Source organism: Salvelinus fontinalis, chromosome 2 (assembly GCF_029448725.1).
Source record: "Salvelinus fontinalis isolate EN_2023a chromosome 2, ASM2944872v1, whole genome shotgun sequence".
NCBI classification, from domain to species: Eukaryota; Metazoa; Chordata; class Actinopteri; order Salmoniformes; family Salmonidae; genus Salvelinus; species Salvelinus fontinalis.
The window spans coordinates 44659835-44686263 of NC_074666.1; the positions used below are offsets into that span (position 1 = coordinate 44659835).

The window sequence follows — 26429 nt, forward strand, 5'->3', positions numbered from 1 at the left end:
AGCATTCTCCAATGGGGACAGCCAAATAACCCCTTTAGATTCTAGATAGCACCTATTTTTTTCCTAATCGTGTACATCAACTAGACTTGCAGACAACAACCAAAACACTGTGGCAGTTACTTGGGCTACTTTAAATGAATTTGAACGGTTCATCTGGGTAGATACTTGAGGTGTTATGATTTACACTCTATCTTATTCATCATAAAGCAGTGATCTACTGGTGTGGCACTGTATTTCAAATGAAGTGATATCTGAAGTCATTCAGTCAAACACCTGAAGTAATTTTGTCGACAGGTTGGCCACACTGCATAAAAACCAGTCAATGATCCCTTTACCATTAGACAATACATTAGAATGTTAACTCAAGCCAAAGCACAGTTTAAAGGGATTATCTCAGGCAAATCCTATCCTTATTCAGCTCAGACTAATTCATGCTCTAAATGTCAATTTGAATGAGTTTCCAGCATAATATATGGGCGAGAAAGAAAGCGTGCGGAGGAATTAGACCAAGTTCAAACTGTAAGCACTGAGCGAATTGGAGGGAAAAACAACAACTATGGGAAAAGAGACCAAACAACATGCCGTGCGGTCCCGTAGCCTAACATTCTCATCTTCCCTCGTGAATGCGGTGACAGTGGTGAAAGCTCGGAAGTGCTGTTTGTGTGTATGACTAATTGGCTTTATTTCTCCTGGACCTCCTCTCCTTATCACACACAACGAGCAACTACTTAAAGAATATATATATATATAGATATATATGTTAAATATCCTCCAGTAACTCTTGCCTTTCCAAACTACTTCGAGCTTGGGCCTTTCAATCAGCGCGTCTAGCATCTTGGCATAAACTCACGGCTACATTTCCCTGCCCCCTCTACAAACATCATCGTGGAGATGTTTTCCTCCCACATCAGCAAAACCGGCTTGAAAGAATGAATTAGCACATGAATAGGAGAGACATTGATGTACTTAACGGGCTCTTGATTTAAAATCGGCAAAGCAAGCATTCAAAAGCTTGCAACGTGTAAATTTGTGTAATTGCTTCCCATCAACAATCTCCTGACTGCGTCTCCACCCCAGCAACCCTAACAGTTTGTAGGCATGGAAGGCACCAAGGCAGGTTGAGAATCCAATCCCCCAGAATGACAGTTCTTCAAAACGGCCCCAAAAAAACACAACTCAACAAATCCTTGATGTCTACATCTGATTCCCTTGCTCGGGTGATGCGAACTACTCTTTTGAAGTGGTGAAGTGAGGAGACTATTTCATGATGCGATGCAATCTCCCATCAACAAAAAATCTACCTTGTGCCATATACAGTCATGAGGGACTATGACACTGAACCACCAAGACAGAACACACTGAATTGGAGATAAGGCATAAGCCATTTTCCATTTCAGAATGTCTGGCTATGGCCTTAAAACAATCAGTTGCAGATTAAAGAGTGCCTTACTGTGTGTTCAACAGGAATGTTTATGTTCTATTGAAAGGACAGATGCAATTTCATGTGAACACATTAGAAGAACAGCTTGTGTCAGTTCTAACATGTCACACCCTGATCTGTTTCACCTGTCTTTGTGCTTGTCTCCACCCCCGTCCAGGTGTCGCCCATGTTCCCCATTATCCCCAGTGTACTCATACCTGTGTTCTCTGTTTGTCTGTTGCCAGTTTGTTTTATACATCAAGCCTACCAGTGTTTTCCCCCTTGCTCCTGTCTTTCTCTAGTTCCTGTTTTCTAGTTTTCCCGGTTTGACCATTCTGCCTGACCCCAAGACTGCCTGCCGTTCTGTACCTTATGGACTCTGATCTGGATTACTGACCTCTGCCTGCCCTTGACCTGTCATTTTGCCTGCCCCCTGTTCTAGTAATAAACGTATGTTACTTAGAAACTGTCTGCATCTTCTCCTAACATGGTTAACACCTCAGATACATTGTAAACATTCTGACAGGACCGAGTATGCCTTTATCTGCAATTCATTGAATTTGTTTTGTAAAAACAGCTGTGTTAAACTACCTCTGAGAAAGGAAGCGCATTCCAGCTTCTAACCCCTCTCTATCTCTCTCAAAACAATGATAAAATACAAATGATCTTGAACCACAAAATACGTAAAGATTGTTATTAATTTTCTTCCAGGCTATTAGATAATCGCTGTACCTATCAATTTTTGTTTTAATATAATAATAACACCCTTTGACTTTATTGTTTAAGTGGCCAGACTGCAAACATTATTATTATAAAAAAATATATCCTTTATTATTTTCCCCTAACCCTACCACCTTGCCCTAATTGGAGTAAATTAATGGACAAGAATACTTAGGCTTCTACTTCCAGCTTATACATACAGTACCAGTCTTGACACACCTACTCATTCAAAATCACATTTTCTTTGTCACATGCGCCATATATAACTGGTGTAGACGTTAAAGTGAAATGCTTACTTACAAGCCCTTAACCAACAATGCAGTTTTAATAATTAAGGAGCAACAATAAAATAACAGTAGGGAGGCTATATACAGGGGGTTCCGGTACAGAGTCAATGTGCGGGGGCACCGGTTAGAGGTTATCTGTAGGTAGAGGTAAAGTGACTATGCATGGACAATAAACAGAGTAGCAGCAGCGTAAAAATGGGGGGTGTGGTTGGGACAATGCAAATAGTCCGGGTAGCCATTTGATTAACTGTTCAAGAGTCTTATGGCTTGTGGGTAGAAGCTGTTAAGAAGCCTTTTTGACTTAGACGGCAAGCTTTCCGGTAGCCATGGGGTAGTAGAGAGAACAGTCTATGACTAGGGTGGCTGGAATCTTTGGCAATTTCTTGGGCCTTCCTCCGACACCGCCTGGCATAGAGGTTCTGGATGGCAGGAAGCTTGACCCAAATGATGTACTGGGCCATACGCACTACCCTCTGTAGTGCCTTGCGATCAGAGGCCGAGCAGTTGCCACACCAGGTGGTAATTTAAACAGTCATGATGCTCTCGATGGTGCAGCTGTGGAAACCAAGGAACTTGAAGCGCTCAGCCTGCTCGGTCCTCCTTTTCTGTAGTCCACAATCATCTCCTTTGTCTTGATCACGTTGATGGAGAGGTTGTTATCCTGGCACCACACTGCCAGGTCTCTGACCTCATCCCTATAGGCTGTCTCATCGCTGTCAGTAAACAGGCCAACCACTGTGTGTCGTCGGCAAAATAAATAAACTTTTAACAAGGCACACCTGTTAATTGAAATGCATTCCAGGTGACTACCTCATGAAGCTGGTTGAGAGAATGTCAAGAGTGTGCAAAGCCGTCATCAAGGCAAAGGGTGGCTCCTTTGAAGAATCTCAAATATAAAATATATTTTGATATGTTTAACACTTTTACTACATTATTCCATATGTGCTATTTCATAGTTGTGATGTCTTCACTATTATTCTACAATGTAGGAAATAGTAAAAATAAAGAAATACCCTGGAATGAGTATGTGTGTCCAAACTTTCAACTGGTACTGTACAATATACACTTTACGGACACAGTATATTTTACATGAGTTATCTTTTTTGTTTATTTTTAGTCCCACCCTTCAGCTACCCTCATCCCCTCCCATCTACCTCTGAAAACCATCCCGTTTTTATTCCTAATTGCCAAATATTTTGCTGTGATATTTCACAAATGTTCTGAACCTTTCTATTCTCATAGTGTCTACAGATTATAAATTAACGGTAAACATTTGTGCTAAGAGTATTTTTGATCAATTGGTTATGACTTTTCAAATCACCCAGAAGTGCTATTTGAAGAGTTAGCTTCAGGTAAATGTTGCAGTTCTTCAGCCATTCCTGAACCTACGACCAAAAACAAATTACATATGGGCAGTACCAAAACAAGGTCTCTAAGCAGCAAAACATTTCTATTAGTTGCAAGAATTTTGTATAATCATTTACATTGAAAAACTCAAAGTTTAAGACCTGCCCAAACCAGAAACCGTGGATAGATGGCAGCATTCACACAAAACTGAATGAGCGAACCACCGCATTTAACCATGGCAAGGTGACCGTGAATATGGCCGAATACAAACAGTGTAGTTATTCTCTCTGTAAGGCAATCAAAAAGGATAAATGTCAGTACAGAGACAAAGTGAAGTCGCAATTCAACGGCTCAGACACGAGACGTATGTGGCAGTGTCTACAGACAATCACGGACTACGAAGAGAATCCAGCCACATCTTGCTTCCGGACAAGCTAAACACCTTCTTCGCCTGCTTTGAGGATAACGCAGTGCCACCGACGCGGCCCGCTACGAAGGACTGTGGGCTCTCCTTCTCCATAGCCTGTTCTCTCTACTACCGCATGGCAAGCGGTACCGGAGTGCCAAGTCTAGGACAAAAAGGCTTCTCATTGTTTTTACCCCCAAGCCATAAGACTCCTGAACAGGTAACCAAATGGTTACCCGGACTATTTGCATTGTGTGCCCCCCTCCAACCCCTCTTTTACACTGGTGCTACTCTCTGTTGATCATATATGCATAGTCACTTTAACTATACATTCATGTACATACTACCTCAATTGCCCCGACCAACCAGTGCTCCTGCACATTGCCTAACCGGGCTATCTGCATTGTGTCCCACCACCCGCCAACTCCTCTTTTTACGCTACTGCTACTCTCTGTTCATCATATATGCATAGTCACTTTAACCATACCCATATGTACATACTACCTCAATAATCCTGACTAACCGGTGTCTGTATATAGCCTTGCTACTGTTATTTTCAAATGTCTTTTTACTGTTGTTTTATTTCTTTACTTCTTTACACACACACACACACACACACACACACACACACACACACACACACACACACACACACACACACACACACACACACACACACACACACACACACACACACACACACCTTTTTTTCGCACCACTGGTTAGAGCCTGTAAGTAAGCATTTCACTGTAAGGTCTACCTACACCTGTTGTATTCGGCGCACGTGACAAATAAACTTAGATTTGATTTGAGTAAGGCATTTAAGCGTGTTAACACTCGCAATGGTGGCGTCCCAGACGGCATGCGCAGACCAGCGGGCTGGAGTGTTCGCGGACATATTTAATCTCTCCCTATCCCAGTCTGCAGTCCCCACTTGCTTCAAGATGTCCACCATTGTTCCTGTACCCAAGAAAAGAAAGGTAACTGAACTAAATGACTATCGCACTGAAGCACTCATTTCTATCATCATGAAGTTCTTTGAGAGGCGAATTAAGGATCATATCACCTCTACCTTACCTGACACCCTAGACCCACTTCGATTTGCTTACTGCCCTAATAGATCCACAGACGATGCAATCGCCTGCACACTGCCCTATCCCATCTGGATGAGGAATACCCATGTAAGAATGCTGTTCATTGACTATAGCTCAGCATTCAACACCATAGTACCAATCAAGTTCATCATTAAGCTCAGGGCCCTGGGTCTGTGCAACTGGGTCCTGGACTTCACTGCCCACAGGTTGTGAAGGTAGAAAACAACACCTCCACTTCGCTGATCCTCAACACAGGGGCCCCACAAGGGTGCGTGCTCAGCCCCCTCCTGTACTCCCTTTTCACTCATGACTGCGTTGCCACGCATGCCTCCAACTCAATCATCAAATTTTCAGATGACACAACAGTAGTAGGCCTGATTAACAATAATGATGAGACAGCCTACAGGGAGGAGGTGAGGCCCTGGTAGAGTGGTGCCAGGAAAAGAACCTCTCACTAAACGTCAACAAATCAAAGCAGCTGTTCATGGACTTCAGGAAACAGTAGTGTGAGCACACCTCTATCCACATCGACGGGACCTCAGTGGAGAAGGTGGAAAACTTCAAGTTCCTCGGCGTACACATCACTGACGATCTGAAATGGTCCACCCACACAGACAGAGTAGTGAAGAAGGTTCGACCGCGCCTCTTTAATCTCAGGATGCTGAAGAAATTTGGCTTGGCCCCTAAAACCCTCAAACATTTACAGATGCACAATTGAGAGCATCATGTCGGGCTGAATCACGTCGGGCTGACGCCTGGTACGGCAACTGCAGGGCTCCCCAGAGGGTGGTGCGGTCTGCCCAACGCATGACCGGGGGCAAACTACCTGTCCTCCAGGACACCTACAGCACCCGATGTCACAGGAATGCCAAAAAGATCATCAAGGACAACAACCACCCAAGCCACTGCCTGTTCACACCTCTATCATCCAGAACCCCTATCCTCTATCATCCAGCACCTCTCTAGGTTTCTTCCTAGGTTTTGACCTTTCTAGGGAGTTTTTCCTAGCCACCGTGCTTCTACACCTGCATTGCTTGCTGTTTGGGGTTTTAGGCTGGGTTTCTGTACAGCACTTTGAGATATCAGCTGATGTAAGAAGGGCTATATAAAGATTCGATGATCAAATCTGGGACTGAGAGATTGAAAAAAATATTCTATCTTTAGGCCATCAGACTGTTAAATAGCCACCACTAGCTGGCTTTCACCCGGTTACACAATGTTGCACATTTGAGGCAGCTGCCCTATATACATAGACTTGGAATCACTGGCCACTTTAATAATGGAACACTAGTCACTTTAATAATGTTAAAATAATGTTTACATACTACTTTACTCATTTCATTTGTGTATATACTGTGTTCTATTCTACTGTATTTTAATCAATGCCACTCCGGCATTGCTCGATCTAATATTTATATATTTCTTAATTCCATTCTTTTACTTTTAGATTTGTGTGTATTGTTGTGAATCATTTTTAGATACTACTGCACTGTTGGAGCTAGGAACACAAGCATTTCGCAACACCCGCAAAAACATCTGCCAAATATGTGTATGTGACCAATGAAATTTGATTTGTAATTTTGGAGTGTCACATAACTCCACCAGTCCTATTTATGATGTCATTTACAAAGATTATACTGTGTGTGTGTGTGTGTGTGTGTGTGTGTGTGTGTGTGTGTGTGTGTGTGTATATATATATAACATTTTTTATAATGTTTGTTTTTATCAATTACTAATATTTAAGTTTAACCATAATATTTATTGTGTTATTTGTTAATAATTAATATTTTTTTGCTCATAATTTTAAAAAAACAAGTCGTTAGGCGTAGGTAGGGCCATAAGCAAATAGGTAAACTGGGATATGACTAAAGAGTTAATCAGGGTGATTTTTCCACAAATAGACTTGTTGGCATCAACTAGAGGCCCTGCAAAGAAAGGGTTATTCTGCTGATGTGCCTGTTACACAACACACATTTTTATACAAAGATTCTGCCATCTAGAATAGTTTCAATGCAGAATTATATATATACTGTATATATACAGTGGGGCAAAAAAGTATTTAGTCAACCACCAATTGTGCAAGTTCTCCAACTTAAAAAGATTAGAGAGGCCTGTAATTTTCATCATAGGTACACTTCAACTATGACAGACAAAATGAGAAAAATAAATCCAGAAAATCACATTGTAGGATTTCTAATGAATTTATTTGCAAATTATGGTGGAAAATAAGTATTTGGTCAATAACAAAAGTGTATCTCAATACTTTGTTATATATCCTTTGTTGGCAATGACAGAGGTCAAACGTTTTCTGTAAGTCTTCACAAGGTTTTCACACACTGTTGCTGGTATTTTGGCCCATTCCTCCATGCAGATCTCCTCTAGAGCAGTGATGTTTTGGGACTGTTCCTGGGCAACACAGACTTTCAACTCCCTCCAAAGATTTTCTATGGGGTTGAGATCTGGAGACTGGCTAGGCCACTCCAGGACCTTGAAATGCTTCTTACGAAGCCACTCCTCCGTTGCCCGGGCGGTGTGTTTGGGATCATTGTCACGCTGAAAGACCCAGCCACGTTTCATCTTCAATGCCCTTGCTGATGGAAGAAGGTTTTCACTCAAAATCTCACGATACATGGCCCCATTCATTCTTTCCTTTACACGGATCAGTCGTCCTGGTCCCTTTGCAGAAAAACAGCCCCAAAGCATGATGTTTCCACCCCCATGCTTCACAGTAGGTATGGTGTTCTTTGGATGCAACTCAGCATTCTTTGTCCTCCAAACACAACGAGTTGAGTTTTTACCAAAAAGTTATATTTTGGTTTCATCTGACCATATGACATTCTCCCAATCTTCTTCTGGATCATCCAAATGCTCTCTAGCAAACTTCAGACGGGCCTGGACATGTACTGGCTTAAGCAGGGGGACACGTCTGGCACTGCAGGATTTGAGTCCCTGGCGGCGTAGTGTGTTACTGATGGTAGGCTTTGTTACTTTGGTCCCAGCTCTCTGCAGGTCATTCACTAGGTCCCCCCGTGTGGTTCTGGGATTTTTGCTCACCGTTCTTGTGATCATTTTGACCCCACGGGGTGAGATCTTGCGTGGAGCCCCAGATCGAGGGAGATTATCAGTGGTCTTGTATGTCTTCCATTTCCTAATAATTGCTCCCACAGTTGATTTCTTCAAACCAAGCTGCTTATCTATTGCAGATTCAGTCTTCCCAGCCTGGTGCAGGTCTACAATTTTGTTTCTGGTGTCCTTTGACAGCTCTTTGGTCTTGGCCATAGTGGAGTTTGGAGTGTGACTGTTTGAGGTTGTGGACAGGTGTCTTTTATACTGATAACAAGTTCAAACAGGTGCCGTTAATACAGGTAACGAGTGGAGGACAGAGGAGCCTCTTAAAGAAGAAGTTACAGGTCTGTGAGAGCCAGAAATCTTGCTTGTTTGTAGGTGACCAAATACTTATTTTCCACCATAATTTGCAAATACATTCATTAAAAATCCTACATTGTGATTTTCTGGAATTCTTTTTCTCATTTTGTCTGTCATAGTTGAAGTGTACCTATGATGAAAATTACAGGCCTCTCTCATCTTTTTAAGTGGGAGAACTTGCACAATTGGTGGCTGACTAAATACTTTTTTGCCCCACTGTATATATATATATATATATATATATATATATATATATTTTGGCCTCTTGTGCCATAATATGACAAGGACTGCATGTATAGTACAGACACTTCTATTGTCCATGCTTTCTTTTATGGATATTGGCATTGTGTCTAATAGCCCGGAGGCAAAACAAGACTAGGAGAGAGGATTGTGAATATGTCAACAGCTACAGTAAATTATCTCTGAAACGTATATAGCGCTAGAGGCAGCAAAATTAGCACTTGGCAACGTTGACGGTCTGGGGAGTCTTTGATTAGGACTGCCAGCGTTGCATCTCTCTAAAATGGTCATGATCTCATCGTTATCTGATCACACCTGTACCCCCGGGTCAAGCCATTGGATGTCAGTCAGTTAGTTGAGGATCGCTAAACACAGCCCTTATTCATATTCAATATAATAGCCATGAAGTACTCAACCATTCTCATTAACAACTAAAACATGGTTATTATAAAGTGGCAGCGGCTTGTTTTGGCAGATGATAAAGTTGAATACATTTTCAAATGCATTTTCAACACATTTTATTAATTTAGCAGACACTCTTATCCAGAGTGACGGGTACAGTAGTGCAATCATTTTGAGATAGTTAGGTGGGACAACTACATATCTCACTCATAAGTACATTTTTCCTCAATAAAGTAGATATTAGCAAAGTCAGTACTAGTATGGGGGGTGGGGGGGAGTGAAGTGCAAGTGTTAGGTCACGAAAGGCAAAACAAATGTGTGGGTGCGGGGGTGCTGTGGGATTATCTAAAATACTCTTTGAAGAGGTACGTTTTCAGATGTTTTCGGGAAGATGGGGCAGGGACTCTGCTGTCCTAGCTTCAGGGGGAAGCTGGTTCCACCATTCCACCAATTTGGACTGGGCTGAGTGGGATCTTCCCTTCCGTATGGGTGGGAGGAGCATGAGACCAGAGGTGGCAGAAAGGAGTACAAGAAAGCGTACTTTTTGTGTACACAATACGGTAAACATTTGGTTGTGGGCTTCAAAGCTCACATGCATATATACATATATTTTACTACAACTTTAGTGGAAAATTATGTCGCGACTTCATGTTGACAAGACATATTGATAAATAGCCGAATGTCAAAACAGTTTTAAAGTGTCCAAATCAATAACCAATATGCAGAAACAGTTTGTGATATATTGAAAACATAAACATAAAATGTACTGTCTACACATACATGTGCAACAATAGTAATCATATCACTTTCATTCTTTTAAACAAGCATCTTATAAACTGCACATGCACCAAAAACCCTGTAGTGTTGTTAAGTGGCAATAACTCATCGATTGGGGGGGGGGGGGGGGGGGGGGGTTGAAACTACCACCACTCAAAAAAACACATGGTCAAATGGATCTAGGGGGGAGCTGAGATTGCACGCCCTGTTAACATGAACACAGCTCAAAAACCACACAGATTCTGGGAATAATGTGTACATCACTGGTTAGAGGGCAATTTGTAGAAGACAGCTACCTACATTATGAAGTGTTGCATTTTGATTCAAGTGGGTCGCCAACACGGTAAGTGTAACGCAACAATTTTTTTGGTAATCACTTCCATCGATATCACGCTGATATCAATAGAACAGGGGGCAAACATTTGGGGTGTAGAGATGTTTAAACAAACACTATTCAAAGGCCTCACTGAAGCTTGGAATAACCTATACATGGTTGGTTAGATGAACATTTGTACAAGGCTTCATCTATATTTTGGAATGGTGGATGTTGATATCGGAGGGCTGCCATCATGGAAAAGGGAACAAACAACTTTTTCTGTTAACTTCAACGAATCACAGTGAAAATGGTTGACTGCCATGTAAGTAATAGTTTCACTTTCAAATCAGTGTATTGGTGTGTGCCCAGCTACTTGTATAGAGAGCCCAATGCGAAATATCTGTTCGATTTGAGAAAGAAAATAATAGCTGCAGTCCTACGACCCCCTCCCCCCCCAACGCGTATGACAAAATCAACTGTACCAAACCAAAGATGTTCATCTGTTTTAAGCAACTGATCTTGTGTCATCGTGTTAACTATAGGATGTGTAATTCCCCCTAATTCTATGTGGTCAAATGCATTTACATTTAACATTTGAGTCATTTAGCAGATGCTCTTATCCAGAGTTCATACATTTTCAAACTTCTTTTCATACTGGTCAGCTTGTGTATTGTAGTAACACGTGTCCACATCATGGAAAGTAGCTAATATACACTACCGTTCAAAAGTTGTGGATCACTTAGAAATGTCCTTTTTTGTCCTGCCTAGAAGGCCAGCATCCTGGAGTCGCCTCTTCACTGTTGACTTTGAGACTGGTGTTCTGCGGGTACTATTTAATGAAGCTGCCAGTTGAGGACTTGTGAGGCGTCTGTTTCTCAAACTAGACACTCGAATGTCCTCTTGCTCAGTTGTGCACCGGGGCCTATTCTGGTTAGAGCCAGTTTGGTTAGGGCCAGTTTGTGCTCTTCTGTGAAGGGAGTAGTACACCAAGTTGTATGAGATGTTCAGTTTCTTGGCAATTTCTAGGATGGAATAGCCTTCATTGCTCAGAACAAGAATAGACTGATGAGTTTTAGAAGAAAGTTAATTGTTTCTGCGCATTTTGAGCCTGTAATCGAACCCACAAAAGCTGATGCTCCAGATACTCAACTAGTCTAAAGAAAGCCAGTTTTATTGCTTCTTTAATCTGCTCAACAGTTTTCAGCTCTGCTAACATAACTGAAAAGGGTTTTCTAATGATCAATTTGCTTTTTTAAAATGATAAACTTGGATTAGCTAACACAATGTGCCATTGGAACACAGGAGTGATGGTTGCTGATAATGGGCCTCTGTACGCCTATGTAGATATTCCATAAAAAATCTGCTGTTTCCAGCTACAATAGTCATTTACAACATTAACAATGTCTACACTGCATTTCTGATAAATTTGATGATATTTTAATGGACAAAAAATGTGCTTGTCTTTCAAAAACAAGGAGATTTCTAAGTGAGCCCAAACTTTTGAACGGTAGTGTACGTTAATTATATATGGAAAAATAATTACATTTCTTAATTTAGGATGAAGCAAACTCAGATTTTCTTTCTTTCTACTTTCACATATTTTTCCAAAGCACAATTTTAACAAGGCATTCTAGACTAGAGCGCCCATAGGGTCTGTGCAGCCGGCTGAACGTTTGACGTCCGTAAGTTTATCTTTCCACAGATGTGTTTGTCAAATGCCCCGCGCTTTAGCCAGAGCAATTTACTGTGGTTGTAGTAGGTAGGTGGAAGTGACTGCAGTAGAAAGGTGGTGTGAGCAGTGCAATTGTGGGGGGGGGGCACAACCAATCATAAGGTTGCTCAGTAATGAGGATGCCCCCCCCCCCTCGCTGACACCTCCCCATTGCTTCCATCCCACATGTGACTTTTTCCCTCCGTTCCTCTGATCTGCCTTTTATTAGAGTTTACACATTTACAAATGTAAATACACGTGCACAGTCGCCTGATAGGAGCACACTCAATTAAAGTACACGGAGATCTGAAAACCACAATGTCAGATTATGATCAGCGAGGTTTGAGAAGACATCAACTATTCATGTTGAAAACCCACATAAGAAGACTGACTGCGATGACTATGCTGTGAAACAAATTACGCCCTATTCCCCATTTAGTGCCCTATTTTAACCTGGACGTTGGTGAAAAGTAGTGCACTAATAGGGAATAGGGTGCCATTTGGAATGAAGCATGACGACTATAATGATGAATTGTTCCAAAAAGTCTGTTCTAACGAGCACATCCTACTCCCAACACAGTAGCAAGCATCCCTCTGAATTAGAAATCTAACAGCTCTCTCCACTTATTAGGAGATGTTTCACCACACAACTTCAGTTTTTTTTGTTAATATCTAGAAACTCAGAGGGTTAGCCAATAGCCAACTACTCCTGCTGTCTGAGTCATGGGCTGGCAGTTTCATTCTTTTGGCAGTTATCATCAAGCGCTAAAGTAAATAAACTACTTTCATGGTGCATTTTGTCAAAATGAAAGGTTCCAAGTGTAATCTAGTGCTGTACCTGTGCAGCAAAGACATTTGAACGTAAACTTTTTTTTTTAAACAAAATGCGTTTTTTTTTAGCAGAAATGCCTTCTGGAACATGTGAACTTTCATGTGTCTTAATAACACACTTGTATGTCATCTGTTGATACAAATACAATTGTTAAAATACAAGCCTAGTTGGTTTAGCCAGAGAAAAACACAGCAACCTTCCAGCTAGCCATGATTGGCTGAGATGATGTCACGCCCTGGCCTTAGTATTCTTTGTTTCATTTATTATTTTAGTTAGGTCAGGGTGTGACATGGGGGAAGGTATGTGGTTTTTGTATTGTTTAGGGTGGTTGTATGGTTTAGGGGGTTAAGTAGAGTAGATGGGTTAGTGTTCAGTGTAGGAGTCTAGGAAAGTCTATGGTTGCCTGAATTGGTTCTCAATCAGAGACAGCTGGTTATTGTTGTCTCTGATTGGGAGCCATATTTAAGGCAGCCATAGGCTTTGGCTGTTTGTGGGTAATTGTCTATGTGTAGTGTTTGTGTCAGCACTATCTGTCTTTATAGCGTCACGGTCGTCAGTTTTTTATTTTGTTAGTTTGTGTATAGTTGTTCGTTTTCTTGTTTTTTCTCTCTTCTAAAATGAAAGAAGATGTATTTTGCACACGCTGCGCCTTGGTCCTCTCTCTCACCCTTAGACGATCGTGACAGATGATTTGGCTGGACATGTCGAGAAATGAGTTCGGATTGGTCTGCCACACTTCTGTCTAGTTGAGCTGGTCAGTATGTGTAGGTAATCCTGTCTAACACGGCTTTAAAAAAATATATTACGTAGTAGAACTGCATAAGTGTTGCTCTCCACTTTCTGGATGACCGAGTTTTGAAATCAGTGGAATTAGAGCATGATAGCTAAGGAGATGGAGAAAACACCGGTCTCCGGATTACATCTTCAATCTAAGGGCAACCATGTCATCCGTGACAGAGAGGGAGAAGCGTCCAGCCATGTATACGGGTAAGATAGACTAGCTAGCTACATTTTCAGATATTACACGTTTCCAATATTTGCAGAAAGTAATTTTCATTTCAAGTGAAAGTGTACTGTTAGCTAGCTAGTTAATTTTAGCTGGCTCGCTAGCTAACGTCACGAGTATGATCTCTGTAGTAATATTATTCTTTTCTCAGAGCCATTTGCTTTGCTAGTTATAGTCTAATGTTAGCTAGCTAACATTGAACCTGGTTGGTTTGCTTCCTGCAGATTCATGCAGGGTAGCAACGTAATGATTTGGGATTATGGTTCAGTAATATCTGACAAGTAATACATAACAATTTCACAAGAATACACACAAATCTATGTGTATTGTCAATGTCAATGGAATTAAGAATATATAAATATTTGGGCGAGCAATGTCAGAGCGGCATAGACTAAGATACAGTAGGATAAAATACATTATATACATATGAGATGAGTAATGCAAAATATGTTAACATTATTAAAGTTACTAGTGTTCCATTATTGAAGAGGCCAGTGATTTCAAGTCTATGTATATAGAGCAGCAGCCTCTTATATGCTAGTGATGGCTATTTAACAGTCTGATGGCCTTGAGATAGAAGCTGTTTTTCAATCTCTCGGTCCCAGCTTTGATGCACCTGTACTGACCTTGCCTTCTGGATGATAGGGCGGTGAACAGGCAGTGGCTCGGGTGGTTTTTGTCCTTGATTTATATTTTTCTCCTTCCTGTGACATCGGGTGCTGTAGGTGTCCTGGAGGTCAGGTAGTTTGACCCCAGTGATGCGTTGGGCAGACCACACTACCCTCTGGAGAGCCCTGCAGGCGGTGCAGTTGCCATACCAGGTGGTGATACAGCCCGACAGGATGCTCTCAATTGTGCATCTGAAAAAGTGTGTGAGTTTTAGGTGCCAAGCTGATTTTCTTTCAGCCTCCTAAGGTTGAAAAGGCACTGCTGTACCTTCTTCACCACACTGTCTGTGTGGGTGGACCATTTCAGTTTGTTAGTGATGTGTATACCGAGGAACTTGAAGCTTTCCACCTTCTTGACTGTGGTCCCGTTGATATGGATAGGGGGGTGCTCCCTCTGCTGTTTCCTGAAGTCTACAACCAGCTCCTTCGTTTTGTTGACGTTGGGTGAGAGGTTATTTTCCTTGCACCACACTCCTAGGGCCCTCACCTCCTCCATGTAGGATGTCTCTTCATTGTTGGTAATCAGGCCTACTACTGTTGTGTCGTTTGCCAACTTGATTGAGTTGGAGGTGTGCGTGGCCACACAGTCATGGGGGAACATGTAGTACAGGAGGGGGCTGAGCACGCATCCTTGTGGGTGACGAACAGTATTCTTACATAGGTATTCCTCTTGTCCAGATGGGATAGGGCAGTGTGCAGTGCGATGGCGATTGCATTGTCTGTGGATCTGTTGTGGTAGCACTCTCATCTGAGTGTGCTAGACCGCAGAACAACTGACAAATTTACGAACGCTTAACACCCGTTGAATATGGCCGGTGTCAGTAAACGTTGGCAAACAAACGTAAATTGTTGCCAGCAGCAGAGTTGCAGTCACAAATGCTCTGGATGACATAACAACAGCCTAACCAGCTCTGCTAGGGCGAGTAAAATGGTCAGAGTGAGCTGTTCTCTCATTTGTGTCTGGAAGTAGCTAGCCAGAGGTCATCCAGTTATCTTGGGTGCTTGGCTGATGTTGTTAGGACAGAACGCTCGGATCAACCCTTATAGAGATGGGTGGGGATAAAGCTTTAGAGCACAGGTGTCAAACTCATTCCACGGAGGGCCGAGTGTCTGCGGGTTTTCGCTCCTCCCTTATACTTGATTGATGAATTAACATCACTAATTAGTTAGGAACTCCCCACACCTGGTTGTCTAGGGCTTTATTGAAAGGAAAAACCAAAAACCTGCAGACACTAGGCCCTCCGTGGAATGAGTTTGACACCCCTGCTTTAGAGGGTGTGAATGATACTCAATGGGTGTAGTAAACAAAGAAGAGCTCTCCAGGAGGTACCAAAACATACAAAGGTAATTTCCTTAAAAGTGAGGTTGAAAGTTTATCAACTTTCAAAGCAGAATTACTTTCCCTTTGTTCCTCAACGATAGTGTATAGCTCTGTGTCTCTACTTTTATCCAATGTTAAAAACACAATTTCAAATTTTGCTACATGAGACTGAATCGAGCCGGTTGGTCACATATGCAATACCCTTTCTGTCACCGCCTGATCTCTTTCACCTGTCCTTGTGATTGTCTACACCCCCTCCAGTGTCGCTGATTTTCCCCAGTGTATTTATCCCTGTGTTTCCTGTCTCTCTGTGCCAGTTCATCTTGTTTGTTTATAAGTCAACCAGCGTTTTTCCCGTTCTCCTGCTTTTTGCATTCTCCTTTTTCTAGTCCTCCCGGTTTTGACCCTTGCCTGTTTCTGGACTTTGTACCCACCTGCCTGACCATTCTGCCTGCCTAGACCACAAGCCTGTCTGCCACTATGAAACCTCATGAACTCTGATCTGGTTTTGACTTTTTTGCCTGTCCATGACCATTCTCTTGCCTACGCCTTTGGATTAATAAACATTGTAAGACTCCAACCATCTGCCTCCTCTGTCTGCATTTGGGTCTCGCCTTGTGCCTTGATACATGCAGGTAATTAATATTGTGGAACTGGGAACAGACACCACCGGAGCATTCTAGAGTTCATGATTGAATCTCTCGAAAAACCCTAGCCCCAGAGAACATCTAGCCCCTATACCCCCTATGCACCTGTGTAGATCTGAGAAGACTACATACTGTAAGTGTAAGCAATATTGCACCAAAGAACATCCAAGATCACTGTCCTCAAATTCCCCATAACATCATCATAAACCAAGCCGCAGAATTTGCACCTATCTCGGTATTCTACATCATACCATTTTTTCCCTTTTATGGCTCACAGCGGTATTTAAATCTAATTTCCATCAAAGCTGGGAGAAAATGACTTTTCAAGCTATTAGAGAACATACAGTGGGGTCTAGAATTATTGGATCCCTTGATAAAGATGAGCAAGAAAGACTGTAGAAAATACTGAATCACATGGTCATATGACATGAAAATAGAGCTCTTTGGTCACGCACACCAGATTTGGGTTTGGCCTTCGAAAGAACAATATGCAGAAAATATCTAATTCCTACTGTAAAATATGGTAATAGTCCTCTGATGTTATGGGGATATTTTGCTTCCACTGGTCCCGGGGCCCTTGTTAAGGACAATGGCATCATGAACTTTACCAAGTACCTGGGCATTTTAGTCAAAAACCTGGTTGCCTCTGCCAGGAAGCTCAAACTTGCCTGCAAGAAAATAACCCCAGACACATTTCAAAATCCAGAAATAAATGTTTAAATGACCACAAAATAAACATTTTTCAATGGCCATCTCAGTCTCCGGACCTGAATCCCATTGAAAACCTGTGGTTTGAATTGAAGAGGGCAGTCTACAAGCGCAGACGAAGGATATGAAGGATCTGGAAAGATTCTGTATGGAGGAATGGTCTAAGATCCCTCCCAATGTGTTCTCCAATCTCATAAAACGTTTTAGAAAAAGGTTTAGCGTCATTATCCTCGCAAGGGAAAGGTGCTAGAGTATTGAAAACAGGGATGTCAATAATTTTGACCCCTATCTTTATTATTATTATTACTTGTTCAACAAAATCCATTTCCTTTAGCAATTGTATTAATATAATAAAAAATAAAATAAGCATACAATATAACTTAGTATTTGCATTAATACTATATATATATTATATACAGTCTCTTGCTCATCTTTAAGAAGGCATTCTGGACCCCACTGTACAGACTAGCCTTGCATCTCAGCCTGCTCAGTTCTCTTCTGTTCCGCCCTAATGCTCTGGTGCTCAGCAATGACACCGCCATCAATCAAATTGCCTCAGGATCCGCTGATTAGGAAAAATATACTATCTCAGGAGTGCAATGCCGTTAATGGGGCTCAAATCAGACCATTATCCACTTCATTAGAACATATGGCTTGAACACTGTCGGTTTTAACATTAAAATATTGCTGGGGCAAACTCCATCAACAAAGCTTATATGCATCGAAACCAGTACACTACACTGACTACACATTGAATGCACTAATAACCAATCCCAGAAATGAGTTTTGAGCCACACACATAAACGTTATAACATTAGGGTTATGATCAGTTTATAGCTACTTCCCATATCTTTAGCTCTTATTGCATGGAAGACCACGGTAGTCGAGGATACTTTTATAGAGTAAACTAGCTAATAATCGGTCTGCAATATTGTGACACAGTGTTTGTCTGGCTGCCTGTTACAAAGGGGCCCGGTTAACAATATGCTTAATCTATTGCACAGTTCCAGTTCCATTACATATATTTATAACTAAACCTTCTTCTACATGTGGTTCCATGAGTATCACAGTCTGCCATCAAACATCAACGATAAGACATGTAGCCTATAGAATATTATAGCTAGCCTACCTCAAAACAGATGTTCGCCACTGCTCCATTATGACAACAAATCAAATTTTATCATACACATATTTTGCAGATGTTATTGCAGGTACAGCGAAATGCTAGCTCCAACAGTGCAGTAATACATAACATTATACGCAACCATATTACCAGTCAAAAGTTTGGACACACATACTTTTTATTTTTTATAATTTTCTACATTGTAAAATAATAGTAAAGACATCTAAACTATGGAATCATGTAGTAACCAAAAAAGTGTTAACCAAAAATGTTAACCAGTGTTAACTATATTTCTTCAAAGAAGCCACCCGTTGCCTCGATGATAGGGGTGGTATACAGAAGATAGCCCTATTTGGTAAAATACTAAGTACATATTATGGCAAGAAAAGCTCAATAAGCACAGAGAAAGGACAGCCCAACATTACTTTAAGACATGAAGGAAGGTCAATCCGGTAAATTTCAAGAACTTTTGAAAGTTTCTTCAAGTGCATGTGGACTGCCAAAAGAAAGGAAGACCCAGAGTTACCTCTGCTGCAGAGGATAAGTTCATTAGAGTTAACAGCCTCAGAAATTGTAGCCCAAATAAATGCTTGACAGTGTTCAAATAACAGACACATCTCAATATCAACTGTTCAGAGGAGACTGTGTGAATCAGGCGTTAATGGTCAAATTGGTGCAAAGAAACCACTACTAAAGGACACCAATAATAAGAAGAAACTTGCTTGGGCTAAGAAACACGAGCAATGGACATTAGACATGTGGAAATCAGTGCTTTCGTCTGATGAGCATTCACAGCATTCTACAGCGATACGCCATCCCATTGGGTTGGTGCTTAGTGGGACTATAATTTGTTTTTCAACAGGACAATGACCCAACACACCTCCAAGCTGTGTAAGGGCTATTTGACCAAGAAGGTGAGTGACGGAGTGCTGCATCAGATGGCCTGACCTCCACAATACACCTGACCTCAACCCAATTGAAATGGTTTTGGATGAGTTGGACCGCATAGTGAAGGAAAAGCAGCCAAAAAGTGCTCAACATTTGTGGGAACTCCTTCAAGACTAGTTAGTTGAGAGAATGCCAAGAGTGTAGGGACAGATGCTGGAGATGAGAATCAAGTCCAGGGAGTGAACATTTAATGAAACACGGACATGAAACAGGCGCTGGACAAGCCGGCTGAGGCGCGGGAGCCCGACGATCCCGCTGAGGCATGACGTGGGATCGTCATGCCGAGCCAACCAAGGCAAGAAACCCTCTCGAGCCAGCTAAGACGTGGAAGCCCAACGAGCCAGCTGAGGCACCCCCAGTTCCATCGGAGACGGCACCCGGACCCGTCACCAACAAAAAAATAATAATAATAATTCCCTGATGCTTCACATATTGGTGTCAGCATTCTGTAAGGACAGATGCTGGAGACTAGAAGCAAGTATAGAGAGTGAACATTTAATGAAACACGGACATGAAACAGAACACGGACAACGTCTGGATAGGGGAAACGTAAACGACAATAATACTGACACGGGAAACAAACGGAGGAACAGACAGATATACAGTAGATGGGTCAATCAACAAAATGAAGGAGTCCCGGTGAGTCCAATGAGTGCTGATGCGCGTAATGATGGTGATAGGTGTGCTTAATGAAGGGCAGCCTGGTGCCCTCGAGAACCAGAGAGGGAGAGCGTGAGCAGACGTGACAAAGAGTTGTCATGAAGGCAAAGGGTAGCTACTTTGAAGAATCTAAAATATAAAATCTATTTGGATTTGTTTAACACTCTTTTGGTTACTACATGATTCCTTATGTGTTATTTCATAGTTTTGAAGTCGTTACTATTATTCTACAATGTAGAAAATAGTAAAAATATAGAAAAACCCTTGAATGAGTAGGTGTGTCTAAACTTTTGACTGGTACTGTATATAATTGATTAGACTGTGAACGAGCACCACACGATGGATGCTTTCCATACTGTAAGTTTTTACAAGTTAGGTGGAATCTACTGGGAGATTGTAAAAGCTAATAAAACAAGTACACCACCGACTGCACAGATAATAACGGATGACTTAGTGAAGTGCATTCGCAGACTGGTGTTGTTCTACATGTGCTTCTCCCTTTATTTATATTTATTCAATTTTACATCCCACAGTGAAAGAGAAAGTATACCAATTTGTTTTTCTATGGGGTAATAAGAGGTTCTCATTCACTGAGGGGTATGAAGGCCACCAACTACACCAGAGTGGGAGATGCACACATATACAGTGAAAGAGCGAGCGGGAGAGCGACACAGGCACAAAGACACACACACAAAGAGGGAGAGAGATCGAAGAGATAGACACACACACATACTGTACATCAGACAAAATATGTTTTTCTCCATCATCCGCCCAGACTGTATCTAGATTCTAAGGCGTTGGCTTACCTTGGACGAGGATGTGCACTGACGTCGTCCTCGGTCTGCTGCTCGTCTGCACCGCGCAGATGTACGGGCCTTCATCTGTCATGTCCACGTCCTCAATCTTGATGGTGAACTCCTCCTGATTGAGTGTAACCAGGCTCACCCTGGGATCCACAGACCACTTATCCTCGCCGGCGTACAGTATACTCGACCGGTTGAGCCAGGCCGTGTGTGTGACGATGTCCCCCTGTGCGCACCTGTAGGACAAGAAAGAAGGAACATTGCCAAATCAAACACAAGTTGAAATACAAATGGAAAAGTAACGCATTGCTTTGCAGCAGGTGAGAGACCACAGCAGGCCCCATTTGCGATGTCACAGCTTTCCCTCTATGGCAACCTGTTCCAGTGATGAGAGTGAGGGGGGTGGGACAGTGTCAAGGGAGGCTGTTGTGTCATGAAGGGAAAATAAGTCAGAAGTTACATGCTTGTGTAGGCTCGATATCGAATGTCGATGGCGGTCATAGCAAATGACCACAGTGCTTGTGATGCCTCTGTGGACGTATTTCTCTAGGATATCTAAGAGAACCCGACCTTTGTTGCTTTAGAAATATGTACTGCATGTGGTGCATTCAAACATCTTCTGTGAGATACAGTAAAAGCCAATATCCTTTTCATCATAGTCATAGTCATAGTCATTAACCCATATTCAGCTAACTTTTTGGAGGTGTTGGTCCAGGGCTATCCATGTCAAGTGTTTGACAAATCACTAATATCTGTCAATAGATTACTATATTGATTATGTTAACTATGCTAAATCATATGCAATTACAGTAGGAGCTAATGGAATTTTCATCATACTCTATTTGTGGAACGCCTGGGTAACCTTAGGTTTACTGTTATATGATGACTTGACTTGGAGGTCACACAAGAAGACTTACAACGTGGGTAGTGCGTGTGTGTGTGTGTGTGTGTGTGTGTGTGTGTGTGTGTGCATCTCTGGCCATGCAACTCCAATTAATGGAAAGCTGAGAACTTCCTTAGGCACTTTACTGGAAGAGATCCAACAGAACACATTAACTTCTTTGGCTGATTGGCATATCTGGTCGGTCACCTTCCTTGTTCTTCATTCACGCCATTCCTCCGAAATGGGAAAAGCATAGGCATCAGTGCCGTTTATGATGAGGGAGGACAAAACATTTTATCACGAGCTTCGCCTTATTTCTATTACAGCATTTTGGATGACTGTCATTCATATTCCATTCACCCAGTTCATTGTAACATTGATAGGTTTAGGCTACTACATGATACTCAAATCTTCCCTATACCCATCGTGAGATTGCTACAACCTAGCCTATGATGAAAGTTTACAACATAGGTGCACACAGGTCGAGATAAAATGTTGGTGACAGACAGTGACACATTAAATACCGCCTTGCACACTCTTGCCTGCATCTAGCTGATCTAGGGTGTAATCATTAGTCCAACAGTTGTTAAGAAACGATTTTCAACAGAATCGGCGGAATGAACACAGCCCTGATCACGCGTAAACACAGTTCACTTTCATAGCAGCCACGTTGTATTCCTTCTCTCACCTTTTCACTTCATTTGTGGACTTCAATGCATAACACATCAGCTGTATCTTAAAAAAGAGCAAACATTAAAGCAAGCAGCCTGGCTAGGCATACATTAGGCAAACGACATATCAGGGGCTAGCCTCATGGCTAACGTCACCTAGCTAACATTAGCTGGATAGCTAGCTAGTGACATCAAAAGTGGATGAAGACGTGGACAGGTGAAATGTCAACACAGCTGGGATACATCGTCGTTTCTGGAGACATGTTATGCATATCAGTGCTACAGCATCAAGAGTAGGCCCATGGGTCACTAACTATATAAACATTTTGCTGGCTAGCTAGCTAGTTATAGTATACTGTGAATTAGAATACTATGGGCTCCCGAGTGGCGGAGCGGTCTAAGGCACTGCATCTCAGCGTTAGAGCTGTCACCCTGGTTTGATTCCAGGCTGTATCACAACTGGCCGTGATTGGTAGTCCTATAGGGTGGCGCACAATTGGCCCAGTGTCGTTAGGGTTTGGCCGGGGTAGGTCGTCAATGTAAATAAGAATTTGTTCTTAACTGAATTGCCTAGTTAAATAAAGGTGAAAAATATATATAATTTGGAAAGTATTCAGACCCCTTGACTTTTTCCACATTTTGTTACATTTCAGCCTTATTCTAAAATTGATTCAATTGTTTATTTCCTTCTGTCTTAGCTGTGTGCTTAGGGTCATTGTCCTGTTGGAAGGTGAACCTTCACCACAGTCTGAGGTCCTGAGCACTCTGGTTTTTGTCAAGGATCTATCTGTACTTTGCTCCGTTCATCTTTCCCTTAGCTTGACTAGTCCCCCAGTCCCTGGCGCTGAAAAACCTCTCCACAGCATGATGCTGCCACCACCATTCTTCACCGTAGGGTGCCAGGTTTCCTCCAGATGTGGTGATTGGCATTCAGGCAAAAGAGTTCAATCTTGGTTTCATCAGACCAGAGAATCTTGTTTCTCATGGTCTGAGAGTCTTTTAGGTGTATTGTGACAGATTTCAAGCGGGCTGTCATATGCCTTTTTACTGAGGAGTTGCTTCCATCTGGCCACTCAAACATAAAGTCCTGATTGGTGGAGTGCTGCAGAGATGGTTGTCCTTCTGGAAGGTTCTCCCATCGCCACAGAGCTGCTTCTTGGTCACCTTCTTGACCTAGGCCCCTCTCCCTCGATTGCTCAGTTTGGCCAAGCGGCCAGCTCTAGGAAGAGTCTTGGTGGTTCCAAACTTCTTAAACTTAAGAATGATGGAAGCCACTGTGTTCTTGGGGACCTTCAATGCTGCAGACATTTGTTGGTACCCTTCCCCAGATCTGTACCTCATCACAATCCTGTCTCGGAGCTCTACAGACAATTGGTTCAACCTCTGACATGCACTGTCAACTGTGGGACATTATATAGACAGGTGTGTGCCTTTTTCAAATCAAGTCCAATCCATTGAATTTACCACAGGTGAACTCCAATCAAGTTGTAGAAACATTTTAAGGGTGATCAGTGGAAGCATGATGGACCTGAGCTCAATTTTGAGTTTCATAGCAAAGGGTCTGAATACTTATGTAAATAAGGTATCTGTTTTTTGTTTTTTATACATTTGCTAAACAATCTAAAAACCTGCTTTCACTTTGTTATTATGGGTCATTGTGTGTTGATTAATTAGGCAACATTTTTATTTAATCAATTTTAGAATAAGGCTGTAATGTAACAAAATGTGGAAAAAGTAATTGGGTCTGAATACTTTCCGAATGCGCTGTAGGTAACAGTACAGTGAAGTAAATCCATATGAAGTAGCTAAGTTTATATATAGCTCAGTAAGTAAATCACTGTTTTACCAGTAGTAGCTAATGCTACTGCACCACTGCCGATGACGTCAGCTCCCGCACCTCTCTGAGGGGTTGGGTTAAATGCGGAAGACACTATTCGTGACTTGGTATCGCCTTTCCCTTTTATGTTACAAAATATGAAGCTGACTCCAAAACTGCAAAGTGTCTCTACAGTAAACCTAGCTGTCAAAGTGAACGTGTGCTTGCCGGCCAATGTGATACAAAATGTTGCAAAGTAATATCAAAACGTGCAAACTACAGTTCAGGACAAAACAGAATTATGTTTTAAAGCTGCAATATGTTACTTTTTGGGCGACCCAACCAAATTCACATAGAAATGTGATAGATCTGTAGGACTGTTCTATGTGCGCTATTTCTCTGCTTTTATTTTGTACACCAAATACAATATTTATGATTATGTAAAATCTATTTCACAGCGGATTAGATGGTACAATGATGCTCTACACTATACTTGCTTGTTTGTCACAAACTGAAATTAGGCTAACCATTAGAATTTTAGCAACCAGGAAATGGAGGAGTGATTACTGCATAGATCATTTTAATTAGCTAGCTAGCTTGCTTTAAAAAAAGAGATTAGGTATATATGGCTAGTGAAATTAGTTATTTTGCACATTTGTGTTTAGCAGAGTAATATTCTGTCCTATCCAACTGGCTCCAAATGTGAGAACTAATATTGTAGTTGCCTATATGCCATTATCTCTAAGCCACTAAAGTGAAACCATGACATATTCAAGCGGAGAAAGCAAATTCATAGAATTTAGGCTATACATTGATCCAAGGCAGACAGACAATGTGACTATTCACTAACTCCACCTTTGGGTTATTTTTTTGAGTAGCTTTGAGTAGCTTATTGTGAAGGTAGGCCTATTTCACTGTAAGTAACATCCCAACTCACACAAGCCCAGAAAACTGACAGAGGATTATCTCCCCAACAATGCAAGTCAGGTCACTGTCTATGATTGTCCAACGCTGCTAAAATCCCTACGCCACCTAGGTGAAGTAGAGTCAGGACTACAACAAGGCTGGACAATCATGGGTGGCATGACCCAGGTGTTGATGTACACAGTGGGTAGGAACCTGACAGCACTGTCTTGACTGTATACAGACAGAGAGAATAGCTGCCTGATTCTCAGTTCTCTGGGCTAAACTAAAAACAGTGAAATGGTAATGTAGGACTGGATCCATGACAGACATAATGACAATTCAACAACCTACCTATCTGTTTCATGTGCCATGCAGGACTGAGGACTCCCGGGCTATGGGATGCAGACCAAAGGCAGAGGCTGGCCAAGCAGCAATATTGTAATATTGACATAAAGTGAGGATGTGGATTAAATGGATCATAAAAAAATATAAATCACAGAATGGGTCCATATTTTGTTCTGTTTATCATTCAATACTTGTTCTGATAATGTTAACATAACCAACTACAGTTACAAGCTGAGCAAACAATGGAAAATAAATCATTACAATGTACAGAAAGTCCACATGTTCATTATAGTCTACTCCTACGCTCAGGACCCATCACACATTGACTACTGAAAGTTCCTAATATTACAATATGTTTGACTATTGGGGTCCTCATGAGCACTACTGAAATTAGAACCATGTCTGTGCTCTAACAAGCCACCACTTCCTCCTCTCTTGGCTATAACCTGTGTTGCGTTTGAGGTCCACCTAAAGCGAGACAGAGTCAAGACCAAGACCGGAGGGGGGACAAGGGGTCCGAGACCTAGTCAAGACTGAGACCAGAAAAATGCCAGTCCAATTCAAGACTATGATTGTAATTTTGTAAAATCACCACCATCATAAGAGTTCCAAATGTCAAGTATTTCTGTGTTTACATTTCAGAACAACATATGGATTCTGTAGACATTCAGAATAGTGAAAGAATGCATTCTGAGCGAAAATAGAGCCACTCTACAAATTATTAATAACTCAAACACAGTGGGAAACAATGGGCCTTCTACACCTTCAGAGAAGGGCTAAGCATTGATCAAATTATTATTATAATATAATAATTATATTTATATTTTCAATGATCTCATTTAATCTCTTTAGTTTTTATTGGAAAGGGTTAACACTGAAGATAAATAAATATCCAATCAGGATTTTGTTTTGCGGGTCTCTGGGGGGATACATCTAGTTAGCTAAG

General features: G+C 41.7%; 1 protein-coding gene across 4 annotated transcripts in view; it reads right to left on the bottom strand.

Moving 5' to 3' along the window:
• Window positions 1-26429, bottom strand: part of LOC129819489 (opioid-binding protein/cell adhesion molecule-like) — a 527446-nt gene that overhangs the window by 56863 nt on the left and 444154 nt on the right. For all 4 annotated transcript variants that reach the window (XM_055875804.1, XM_055875794.1, XM_055875818.1 and 1 more), the window contains one exon: window positions 20866-21098. In XM_055875804.1, coding sequence (XP_055731779.1) covers window positions 20866-21098 — 233 coding nt within the window. The remainder of the gene's footprint in view (window positions 1-20865; window positions 21099-26429) is intronic.